We start from the raw sequence: 12,693 nt of genomic DNA, 5'->3' as shown, positions 1-12,693 counted from the left end.
TATTTTAGCGCCGTGGGAGGTAAAGAATCCTCTTTCTCTCCACAAACGGCCGAAGCTATGGGCAACGCCAAACGCGTATTGACTATCTGTATAAACAGTCACTCTTTTTCCTTTCGCAAAGACACATGCCCTCGTCAACGCAATCAACTGTGCAGCTTGTGCTGAATTCTGTGAAACGCGTGCAGTTTCCACTATCATATGTAGAGTTGTAACAGCATAAGCTGCTGTCATCTCGCCATTAGGAAGCTTGAAACAAGACCCATCTACCCACAGGATCCCATCTGGATCCGTAAGTGGTGTATCTTTCAAATCAATTCGACCTTTAGTTTCTTCTTCCGTACGAAGAAAACTATCATGCTGATCTTGTATATTTTTCTCATCCAAAATAGGCAACAATGTTGCTGGATTCAGAACATTACATCTCTAGATATGTATGTGACTAGCTAAAAGTGTCAACTCATATCCAGACAAACGGGCACTCGTTAAGTGCTGGGTTTTTGTCCTGTTCAAGAGAGTATCTACTGCGTGTGGCACCATGACATTAAGAGTATGATCCAACACCAATTCAGCAGATTGATGAATGGAAATCGCTGCTGCCGCTGTTGCTCTAAGACAACTGGGTAATGCTTTAGCAACTGGATTTAATGTAGCCAAAAAATAGGCACATGGCCTTTGCTTATCTCCAAATTGTTGTGTCAAGACTGATAATACACACCCTTCTCTTTCATGAACATAGAGTGTAAAAGGTTTACTGTAATCTGGAGTACCCAACACAGGAGCCGAACACAAAGCAGTACGTAAGTTAGAAAAACTCTTTTGACATTCATCAGTCAAAGGAAAAGGTTGGGGCGTATCTTTCAGAGTGAGTGCCAACAAGGGTTTAGCTAGTAAGGAAAAGTTCGGAATCCACTGTCTACAATAAGAGGTAATGCCCAAGAAAGCACGCACCTCTCTTTGTGTGGATGGTACAGATATTTGTGCAATTGCTTGGATACGTTCAAATTGCCTTTCCTCCTTCGACAAGAGATGACCTAAATAGGTAACCTCTTGGCGGCAATATCGCAACTTAGAAAGTGATACTTTGTGATGTAGATCAGACAAATGTCGCAGAAGTGACACAGTCTCAATCTTACAGACATCTTCCGAATCGGCAGCCACTAACAAATCATCCACATATTGGATAAGAGTAGCACCTGATGGCAAAGAAAAAGTGTCAAGCTGAGACTTCAAAGCTTGACTATAGATGGAGGAACTCTCACTAAGTGTGGGAGGGTATACTCAGATGTGAATCCCTTGCTCATTGCACCATCAGGATTCAAGCAAGCCGGGCCGACAACGGCTGAAATGCCAGAAACCGGTCCCCGGAAGCTTGTCTCCTTCCCTGTATAAGAATTGGCTTGGTAGTTTGGTTTGCCCTGTTCCCATCATGCATTGGGACAGGAACAGACTAATTTGCATATAGCCAGGTTCTGAACTGGGATGGTGCAGTGAGCTAAAAAACGGTGATGGATCAAGCCCTGATCTCTTAACTGGGTAGGAGTATTCTGCATCATTCAGAAACTCTGTCCATCACCTTTTCCAAAATTGATTTTATCCACACTAAGTGTGGGAGGGTATACTCAGACGTGAGTCCCTTGCTCATTGCCCCATCAGGATTCAAGCAAGCCGGGCCGGTGAGGACTGAAATGCCAGAAACCGGTCCCCGGAAGCTTGTCTCCTTCCCAGTATAAGAATTGGCTTGCTAGTTTGGTCTGCCCTGTTCCCATCATGCACTGGGACAGGAACAGACTAATTTGCATATATCCAGGTTCTGAGCTGGGATGGTGCAGTGAGCTAAAAAACGGTGATGGATCAAGCCCTGATCTCTTGACTGGGTAGGAGTTTTCTGCATCATTCAGAAACTCTGTCCATCACCTTTTCCAAACATGGAACTCTCACAATAGCCTTAAATCGGAAACTTCGGCCTCCAAGAGAGAAACCAAGAGATCCCTACTCTCCTCAGCAATGGGAATGCTAAAGAAAGCATTTTTGAGATCAATAACCGAAAACCAAGCTGCAGAAGCAGGAATCATAGTAAGCAAAGCAGTAATATCTGGAACAACAAGAAACTGAGGGACAACAATTTTGTTGACCTCTCGGAGGTCTATCACAAAGCGATACACAGGTGGCTGAGAAGGATCAGTACATTCTAGAACAGGCAGAACAGGACTGTTACAAACATTTCCTCTGGTCTCCTCGACCACACCCTTCTGAACCAAGTCATGAACAATAGCCAACAAAGCTCTCTCACCATCGTTAGAGATTTTATATTGCGGGTAACTTAACATCAGGCTTCACAGTAATCACATAAGATGGAATTTGAAGCAAACCAACATCATTTGGACCCGTAGCCCAAAGTGTAGCAGGAAGTGAACGCAGTTTGAGTGGCAGTTGGTCTATAGATATGTACATTGGAGAAGTCAACTTAACACCTAAAGTAAGATGTACACCAGAGGGTGAACAATATAATGTGGCATGTAGACGTTTTAATAAGTCCAAACCCAGCAAATTCTCTCTGCAACCCGTCGTCAAAAGAAGTGGAGCTTCTAAATCGTACGGACCAATGGAAATAGGCAAAGGACAAGAAACAGGGTTGCGAACTGGGGCGCCAGAGAATCCTACAGAAACATTTGTTAAGTCAGACAAAGATGCCCCAGGGAGTTTGGAATGCATAATAGAACTTCTCATTGCACCAGTATCCAAAAGAAATTGTTCTGTAACACCCAATGCTACAACATTAACATAAGGTCCATCCTGATCCACTGGAACTGATACAAATGCCTTACTCTGTCTATGGCTGTCCTAGCAAGTGAGGAAATCAGCATTCCCACCATCTGTGCAATAATCGTCATTGTAATATTGATCAGACTGAGAATTCCGCTGATCAAAATATTTTGTAGAGTCCTGAGGGGGAGAGGGACGTCGTTTCTGAGACGCCGCACCACGCCCTCTACCTCTGGACACTGACAGTGAATCTCCACGACCCCTTGGCAGTGATCCGATATAACGCAGCAACAAAATCGGACAACTATTCTTAAAATGACCTTCTTCTTTACAATAGGTGCATTGATTAGGACCCAACGGAAATCGTGGAGCTGGAGATTCAGGTTTTTTGCAACAGCTTCTGAAACTGTGGGGGCTGTTGAAATTGAGGCTGAGTAGAACGAGGAGGATAAGCCTGTTGCAGAAGAACCTTTGTTTTTAATTATTTAGTTTTCCTCTCCACTTTTTCCTTATCTTCCTTATCCCTATTCTTATAATATTGAGCAGTAGCTAATATCTGGGCAGTTGAAGAAACAGCCCATGCACTCTCAGATTGTTTCAAATTATGCGATAATTCTGGAAGTAAATTAAAAACGAATTTATCTGCAAATAATCGCTGTCCACCTTCAGTACTCATATCTTGACCACTATGGTCGATGAAAGTCTCTTCGAAACGAGTAAAGAAATCGGAGACGCTTTCATCAATCTTTTGTTTGCTCGCTGCTAACTTATCCCAGTTAACGCGTACAGCAGGCATCATCGTTTTCATAAGATTTATTAAACTACTGGGCAACTCCGTAATCAGATCATCAGGTTTGGCACCACCTACTTGTCCTTCATCCGCGGCTGTAATAGCAGCCCAATTACCACCTAAAGCTTGATCATGATCTTGTCTACGAATTTTAGCCCATAAAGCTTGTGGGACTACAGTTCCCATAAGTAAATCAATATCCGCCAAATTCATAATACATGCATTAACAGTCTGAGACAATTCTTTATAATACCCAGCAGGATTCTTACGGGGTTCCGGTAAGGACTGCTTAAGTGCCAACACTTCTGATCTTTTCCATGGATCATGTACCCATATGCACTGAAAATGAGCGGGGATAGCTGCAACATTACCTGCCTGTGGAACCGCATCCCTCCATATCGGAGGAACTTCTCGCATAGGATATTGTGCTATTTTTCGACAAACTGCAGAATCAGGCTCAAGAGAATTTTGAGAGAAGAAGGAAGATCGGAAAGTAACAAGCTTCTGAACAGCAGATTCTACATCAGGACCCACAATAAGTCCCTTTATCAAATTGATCCCGTATTTCGAATAAATCCTGAGGAGTTGAATCCAAATCCATATCTTCCCACCCTTTGATAAGAGTGTTGCACATAATATTAAAGACATACCTCTGCGTAGGCGCATTCCATTGCAGAAAGGTGTCTAAAATGTCACGCACACTACTCGTGATCCAATTACGAGCAAGAGAAACTAACTTAGTCCGTTCTTCCAAATCTAGAATCTGGCTACGAGATTGTCTTCGAGATGAAGCAGGAGAAAAGAAAAGAGATCCAAGAAAAGGTGACAAGAGACCAGAAACAGTTTCAACTAAACGTTGTCGAGCTGTAGGGGAATCTGATACTAGAACAGGAGGCAACGTACTCAGCAAAACAGGAGAGGAACCAGTAGCAAAAGAAGGTATAGGAGACTGAGGCACAGGAGTTTGGGGTACAAAAGTCGGTGGCAAAGGGGGTGGAGGTGGAATCACAGGAAAAGGCAACTGTGCAGGAACCAGGACAGCTGGATTAGCAACAGGTTGTAACGGAGGTGCATTAGCGCCTAACACTTAAGGTGGAGGTAACCTCAAGAGATGAGACACGAAAGGATCTTCGTCAGAACCCTTACTCTTTGAGGCAGTAGGTAACGCAGGATAACATCTGTCTATAGCCATACGATGCTGTCTTTCAGAAACCTCAACCAACTGATCAGCTTCGTCATTTTTAAACTGTTGGGCAGCCTGCAAGATCATCATATTCTGCTCTTTCTTATCTTTCTTTTACTTTACTTTAGAAATCTTTATTTCGACCGTTTGGTCATAAAAGAAACATGTACAATACAATCACATAGATTCCGACACAGTCATAAAAACATCAATGCATACATTTAAAATCAGTGCCAGACAATGCAAATGATTATTAAAAGAAAAAATAGCAATTCTACAATCTACCCAGCAATTTTTAAAAGACGACTACGCGTGTGCCAAACATTCGTGAAGAATTTGGAGAGTGCAAAGACAATTGGGCCGGAAGCATCACTTTTCAAAATCCTGTACATCGGTCCGTATTCCCTGCCACCCAGATTCTTGATCAAGGGCAGTAGCCAGTATTTTCTTGCTCCCTTGTATGCTGGGCAGAAGAAGATCACGTGTAAATCATTCTCCTCTTTGTCAGCACAAAGAGGACAGAACTTGGTGGACGGGACTTTTGACCAGGTACTGCAAAAGGACCGTAATGGGAGTGTGCTGTATCTCCACTGGAGGAATAGCTTTCTAGAAAGTATGGGGTAGACAGGGTCCAAAGCTTTCTCAAATGCATAAAGATCCTTAGTTTGCAGGAATATAGAGGATAAGGACCCCTCCGTCTGAGTAGCTATAGCCCTTACCCTCTTGTGCTCGTGGTACAGCTTCGCCAATTGTGTCTTGGAGATTCTTGGTGCTGTGTCTGCTGGTTCAGTCCACAATTCAGGGAGCCCCATATCAATGCAAACTAACTGGATATTTTTGACCCAGGGGATACTGAGCACCTTAGGATGTTTTAATAATTCGACCAATTCCGCCCTGTAGTCGGCGAGATTATTGCTGCTCCATAGACTGCGCCAGAAGGCAATGGGTCTTAGGCTTATCTCGTCGGCCAGTGGTCGTAGCCCTAAGTCAAGCCTCAGGGGGAGAAGGGGTGTGCTGGGGGGAAGTGCGGTAATTTGCCTTAAAAACCTATTTTCTGTATGTGACAAATTCCGACATGGGATGTGCCCCCACAATTCAGCTCCATACAAAATAGCCCCCCTTGCCTGTGCCTTATATATCTGAATTAGGGCCCCCAGAGGGCGGTAGGTCGAGCCGGTCATCATCCGGGAAATACCCCCGGTGGTTTGTACTAACTTAAGGTTAGCCCTAGTTTGATGGCTCTCCCAGGTCATATTTTCATTGAGTGTCACGCCAAGATATTCGAACGTGTCTACTCTTTCCAGTCGTGCTGCTCCCAGTAGGGGATTTGGGCGCTGTTTAGTGTTCGGGTTCAATACCATATATTTAGTTTTTGAGGCATTGATTTCCAACCCTCTATCCTGACAGAAGGTCACAAAAGCATCAAGTATCTTTTGAATGCCCATGGGTGTTTTGGATACCAACAGTGTGTCGTCCGCGAACATTATTGCGGGTACGCTGTTGCCATTCAGTTTGGGGGCGTCTGTGTGGTCGGTGGCGTTTAAATGGGCGATTACCCCGTTAACAAAGAGGCAAAACAGGGTCGGCGCCAGCACACATCCCTGTCTCACCCCTCTGCCCACGGGGAATCTATCGGTCAGCTCCCCCGACCTCCCACACCTCACCTGGGCATAATTATTGTGATGCAGCCTCTGCAGGGTCAATAGGATATCTGGTGGAACGCCCATCCCTGCTAGGATGACCCATAGTTTACCCCTGGGTACAAGGTCGAAGGCGGCTTTTAGGTCCACGAAAATCGTGTACAGACTACCGCCTTCAAACCTTACTGTCCTCCAGTAAATCAGATTTAGTCTAAAGACCTGGTCCACGGTTGATACCCCTTTCCTAAAGCCTGCCTGGTATGGACTGAGGGCGCCCACCTCCTCTATCCATTCCTGGAGCCTATTCAAGAGGACCCTGCCAAACAGCTTCTGTGCTACATCTATCAGGCTGATTGGTCTGTAGTTGGCTGGGAGCAGGGGGGATCCTTTTTTGAAAATCGGGACCACCTCAGCCCCCAGCCAAGTACTGGGGATTTCCATCCCGCTAAGGACAACATTAAAAAGGGCTGCGAGGTAGGGCGCCCAGACGGTGGGCTCCTGCTTGTACAGATCTCCCGGCAGACCGTCCAGCCCAGGCGCCTTCCCCGAAGCCAGTCCTGAGATGGCAGCTGTTACCTCACTCAGTGTTATTTGGTCCGCCTGCAAGCCCTGTCTCACTGGTTCAATTATCCCAGGAATTTCTCCCGGCTCGGCACTATATAGCGACTCAAAGTGGGCCTGCCACACTCCCGGCGCTATGTTAGGCTCCACTGCCGAGCGAAGACTCCCTGATCCCCCATTAACCATTCTCCAGAACAGTCGTTGATCTTGTACTGCTAGGGCCTTTGTGAGCTCTTCCCACTGTTTTTCCTCCCATTCTATTTTGGCATGTGTGAGAAGCTTCTTATAGGCTTGTCTGGATTGCTTAAGGCGCTCCCCACCTATGCCCTCCTTAATAACTCCAAGGAGTTCTGTTTTAGCTCGTCTACAGGCTGTGTTATACCATTGTGTTTTACCTAGGGGCCTCACTCTTGGCTTTTGTGTTTTACGTGTCAGATGGAATGCCGCCGCTTTTATGAGTTCTTTGTGGGCGTCAGACAGTTTACACCTTATGTCTGTTTGGTTTGCCACACTATCGAGGGTCCCAACAGTCTCCAGAATGGGGGTGATCTCTTCATAGAACAGAGGGATTTTATCCTTATTTGTGACCATGTGCTCCCACCTAATTCTTCTCCTGGTGTTGTCTATAAGGAGAGGGGGATGGTTCCCTACCTCATGGGTCACTAGACCCTGGGGTGCTGGGTGGGCAAGGTCTAACTCGAGTGCATTGTGGTCACTGTCTATCCTGTCGATAACCCTAAAGTCCTGTATTAATGGCCACCTCGGTAGTTGGACCAGAATATAGTCTAAGTGTGACTCCCTTCCTTGGCGATTATAAGTGATTTTGCCTGGTGTGTCCGAGATGGTTCGCCCATTGCACGCTCTAAGACCATACCTTAACGTGAGAGCCGTTATTTGTAATGCTAGCGGGGTCCAAGCTTTCGGCGGGGTCACATCAGCCCCTGGTACGGCCCACCTATCCTCTTCTTCTGATAGGAATCCTTCCTGGAGGCCGGGGAGTGGCTCAAAGTGGGAGTTAAAGTCTCCACCCACCACATAGTAAGAATCGGTCGACAGTTCAGATAAAAAGTTCGACAGTTCATTAAAAGCCGGTGATTCTTTTGCCTTCACCGGCTTATCTTTCTTCATTTGCTTAATTTCTTTTTGTTTGGATTCTTTACGCCAGAGGCGGAAAGAGTCAAACATTGCAGGCCGGGCTTTTCTCTTAAATAAAATCTTTTCCAAATTGTTTAGTGTAGCAGGCTCAAAGGTTCCATTTTGTGGCCACTGTAAAGCACCCTCTTTTTAAGTATATTGAATCCATGTTCCATTAAAAATAATAGGACCTAAACCATGTTTTGAATAGAGCTCATAAGTGGGAGTTCCAACCGGAGGAATCGGACAAGAATCCTCTAGCCGGGAATCCCTAGTACAACCAAAACAACAACATTTCTTAAACTTACTAAATCCAGGCATTTTCGTAACGAACTGGACTACTTACAAACGTCAAGGGAATTTAGACAATATAGTCACAGCACAATCATACTTACCCCTTGGCTTCGGTTAGTGCACTAATCGAATAACAAAAAAACAAAAAAAAAAGTGGGCGCTACCCACGAATACCTAACTAAATGTTTTCTCACGCCAACAGATGTCTGTCTAACGTCTCGCGATACTAGTCATCACCAGGGGCCAAAGCAGGGCGACAGTCAGGGCTGCAGTCGCCAGCAGCCATCGGGAAGGAGTAGCCGTGCTTCAAAAGACCTTCGGTCCACTTCGACATACAGGGGTCGCTCACGAAATCCTCTGGAATTTTCTTGCAAAGCTCCTCACGACCCTCGGGCAAAACTACTATCACTGAAGTCGACCACACGTTGGGCCGCCAATTGGAAAACCTGACCTTATGGGCCAGGCGGCGCAGGGCACTCCTAAGATCCCCGGGTTCACCTTCTTTGGCAGACAGAGACATGTGACACTCTGTTAGGCATAGAAAAACAGATTTATAAGCTACAGCTAAGCACAGTGGTCCTGTAAGTACACCAAATGGTAGGTTATCAGGAGACTGCCACTTCATTCCGTGGTGCACAGTCTATTATACTACACAAGTTTACAATGCCAACTCCCAAGACATACAAAACTGACAAATAGGAATAGTTTGAAAACAAGCTATCGAGTGTCTAAAACACACCCTGCTTTCAGACCCTGTGTGCTCTCCTCCCCTCAAGTTAATCAACACTAGTGCCCGTAATTCAATTTGCAGGTGGTAGAACATGTTTAAATGCTTCAAAGGACAGTCTATGTAACATGAGAACACACAAAGAGAATAGCGAAGGCCAGTTAAAAAAGATAGAGTCGAGAAGAATGGTGGGACCCAAACAGTGGAGTAAGACATGGATTAATCAGTCTAGACATGGATTTGCAAAACTCGGGAGACCCTGACATCGGTTTCGTAAACATGGGCAGGAGTTACTCTTTTACGGGAGAGACACTTAGCAGCTGAAAAAGGCAAAAACATCGCGTTCACCACGTCCGCCATGCTGCCTGAGTGAGGCAACATAAAATGGCGGTTAAACATAAAATGGCGGCTAGATACGAAGCGAAGTCGAAAACCACGTAACCTCAACCTGAGGTCATGTTGAATTTCAATGTGAATGTCTATCCAGTCCAGTGTTCCACTGAAGGTCTGAGCGACATCATATTTAATCAACATAAAGCTCAAGTCAAGGCATGAAATGCAGTCTTTGTTTTGAGTGAAAACCCATGGGTAATCGTTTTCATGCATGTCTCAGTTAAACTCATTCACATAAACAGTGGAGAGCTATTTTGAGGGTATTGCAGTGAGTGAGGAGAAATTGCATAGAGGACCAAACAGGCCATTCAGTTACCCCCATTATTTCCGAATGCCATATCCTCTTCCCTCCTATGTTATGTTATTAGTATTTGTTGAGAGCACATACACCGGAATGGTGTCTTGCCACTTGAATAACAGACGTACTGTGCACTACTCACAGGAATTCATCATATGCTTGTTTTAAAAGCCATGGTTTTAGTAATTGCCTGAATCTCATGCAGCTATGTGTAGCTCTTATCACATGGAGGGACACATGCGATGTGCAGAACTTAAAACTGGAACCTCCCATTTCCTTCTTTTAAAATTTGGGAAGTGTGAGAAGGTTCATGTGGATGGATCTTAGGTTATGTTTGCAAACATATTTTTGAATTGGGTCTGATATGAAAGCTGGGTTTCTTCGGTGAAGGGATTTAAAAATAATTCAGCCCGTCTTGAAGACGGTCCTTTGTTCGAGTCAGTTATATTTTCTCATCAGAAGGGTAATGTGACAGTGTTTGGGTTGACCTCTCCTAGCTGGGGCTTCATAGAGAAAACCTGATCAATGAGGACCCAAAACTTTTGACTGATTTCTTGGGCTGTGGGGTAATGCCCATCGCTGGCGGACAAAATGAGGGACTACAAAATTAATACGCATTTCTGGGTATGACAATTTCAGTTTTTTCAGAATTTAGATGATTGCTGTTCATCCGATCACAGATGCATTGCATTGTGGTTTGAATGGCTTTCTGAGATTCAGATGAGTTGTTAATAGTAAAGAGTAGCTGCATGTTGTCTGCATTAGTTGTAGATTCTTTGGAAGGGACCAATCAGCAATTTGCTGAAGGGTGCAATCAGCAAAAAACAAGCTCATAATATCCACAGCACGTTCTCTCACGGCAATCTCCAGAGATGATTGAGAGAATGGAGAGACCGTATGAATGCACCAGAAAGGTCTATAAGGACCAGGGTGGAAGTACTGCTATTATCCAGAATCAATCTGAGGTTATGAAGAAAAGAGAAAGAGACCAGAATGACTGTAAACCCTTGTGCATACCTGCTTGGGCAGCAGCTTGTAGGCCATGCTCTTGAATAAAAGTGTACAGTTGCAAATGTACTGTGATTTGGTGAGTTTAGAAATGAAAGGCGAAATGAACATAAGGAAGAAGTTAAAAAGTGTTGTGGGATCAGCCTTGTTGTTTTTAAAGAGTTATAACAGTGGCATGTCCCATCGACCTCCGGAAGCCACCATGGCCAAGCAGTACATGTTTCATGCCCCTTTCTTCTGAAGAAAACAATTAGTTCAGGAGAAGTTACAAGACTTTTCTCCATAAACTGTGGCTAGTCAATAGTGTCTCAGCAACATTGGAGGAAAGGTCGCTCTCCACCTGTGTGACCTATTTAAGAAGTAGAGCAGCCTGCACCCTATAACAGATGAATTATTTAATCAATTAAAAAAGATATTTTGTGTTTGTTAAAGTTGTGGAAAATTAATTATATTTATTTCTGTGTGTTTTATTTACTTTTAATTGTAGGTGGAATTGCTGGCTATAATGCTGGCCCTCTAAACATCAAAAGCTACCAAGAAGTGGACAGTCTTACAAGCAACGGTGACTATTCCAATGATGTAGTGGCTCGCGCCCAATATTATAAACAACATGGATTTTAAATAATTATGAGGAGCATCTTCCTTTCCAAATCTATACAGTATTATTCTTTTACATGAAAATATTTTTAAAAATATTTTTCAGAATTCAATCTAATAGTCGTACTGATGATGAATAAAATACTAGACAATGTAATCCTGAATTTATACCTTTCTCCACTAATAAACATTCTATCTGCATTACTGACATTGTGGGCAAATGGAATTCAATGCTATCTCTGTATGTTTCAGCAGTGTCGGAAAGTTAATTTAAAATAATGGAGGGTTCCTACAGTGGATCAAATTGTGCTAGAAACACGCATATTGATAACCTGCAGGAACTTCTGAACATACGTGTTTCACTGGGTTCTGCCTAAAACTTGTACTGCAGCTGCAGATAAGTAATGTAACCTGCCCTTTTTCATTTGTAGATTCTGCATAAAGTAAAAAATGCCAGTTTACATGTGCGTAAAAGCACTGGCACTGGCAAGTTACACTGGGAACCCATAAATTGGGCGGTCAGCTGTGGCAGTCATGAGGCGCTGAGCTTGATAAAGCTGAGTTGACAGTTAGCTGCAAAGAAATTGGTGAAGAGGACACACAATAGTAAATCTGTTCCAGATTTCTTAATGGTGATTTGTTGGAGTACTATCTACTACTCTCTTACCTGTGACCTGCAGTCTCCATGGCACTGGCTCCATTAGATTGCTGGCAAATACTGTGTTTTTGTACGCCCACGGCCCAGGCCAAGAGCATCAGTATACAATGCAAACGACAAGTCAAAAGGAACAATTCATGGCCTGCTTCTGCTGGATTTTAATTTTAGTGCATACTAGTTGTTAATAGAAAGCAGTTACGCACTTTTTAATTATTTCAACGATGTTGCATTAAGTTTATTTCTGAGACCGGAACTTTCCAGGACCCAGCCTGCCTTGATCGTAGCTCAGCCATCAGACCGCCCTCAACCGTAATATTTAACCAATGCAAAAGAAAATGTTCCTTGAAAGGCAGGCGTGCACTTCTGACATCACTAACGGGATGCAGTCATCATGCCTGGTTCTGGGTGGTCCATCCTTTGAAGACATACCAGACATAACATGAATCTGAACGGAAGGAGGAAGACACAGGACAGGTAGGTACATTTCTTTTTAATAGTTATTGGGCTCATCTAATTGGGGAGCAAAATTCAATAGCCCTGGCCGTGTTGAAAAAGTCCCAGTGCTAAGCACCGGAAAGCTCCTGCACAAATTAAGCACTGGAATTATATGAAATGTTTTGGTGCTTTTGGGCCGTGGGAAATCAGGG

At 44.1% G+C, this 12,693-nt stretch overlaps 1 protein-coding gene across 1 annotated transcript in view; it reads left to right on the top strand.

Annotated features, from left to right (window-relative positions):
* Positions 1 to 11,412, top strand: part of LOC147697176 (lysozyme g-like) — a 185,418-nt gene extending 174,006 nt beyond the window's left edge. The window contains exon 5 of the mRNA XM_086936116.1: positions 11,279 to 11,412. Coding sequence (XP_086792242.1) covers positions 11,279 to 11,412 — 134 coding nt within the window. The remainder of the gene's footprint in view (positions 1 to 11,278) is intronic.
* The last annotated feature ends 1,281 nt before the right edge of the window (positions 11,413 to 12,693 follow it).

This window comes from Lissotriton vulgaris, chromosome 8 (assembly GCF_964263255.1).
Source record: "Lissotriton vulgaris chromosome 8, aLisVul1.2, whole genome shotgun sequence".
Classification (NCBI taxonomy): domain Eukaryota; kingdom Metazoa; phylum Chordata; class Amphibia; order Caudata; family Salamandridae; genus Lissotriton; species Lissotriton vulgaris.
Note: the sequence above shows the minus strand (reverse complement) of the source record. Positions and strands in the feature narration are given on the sequence as shown.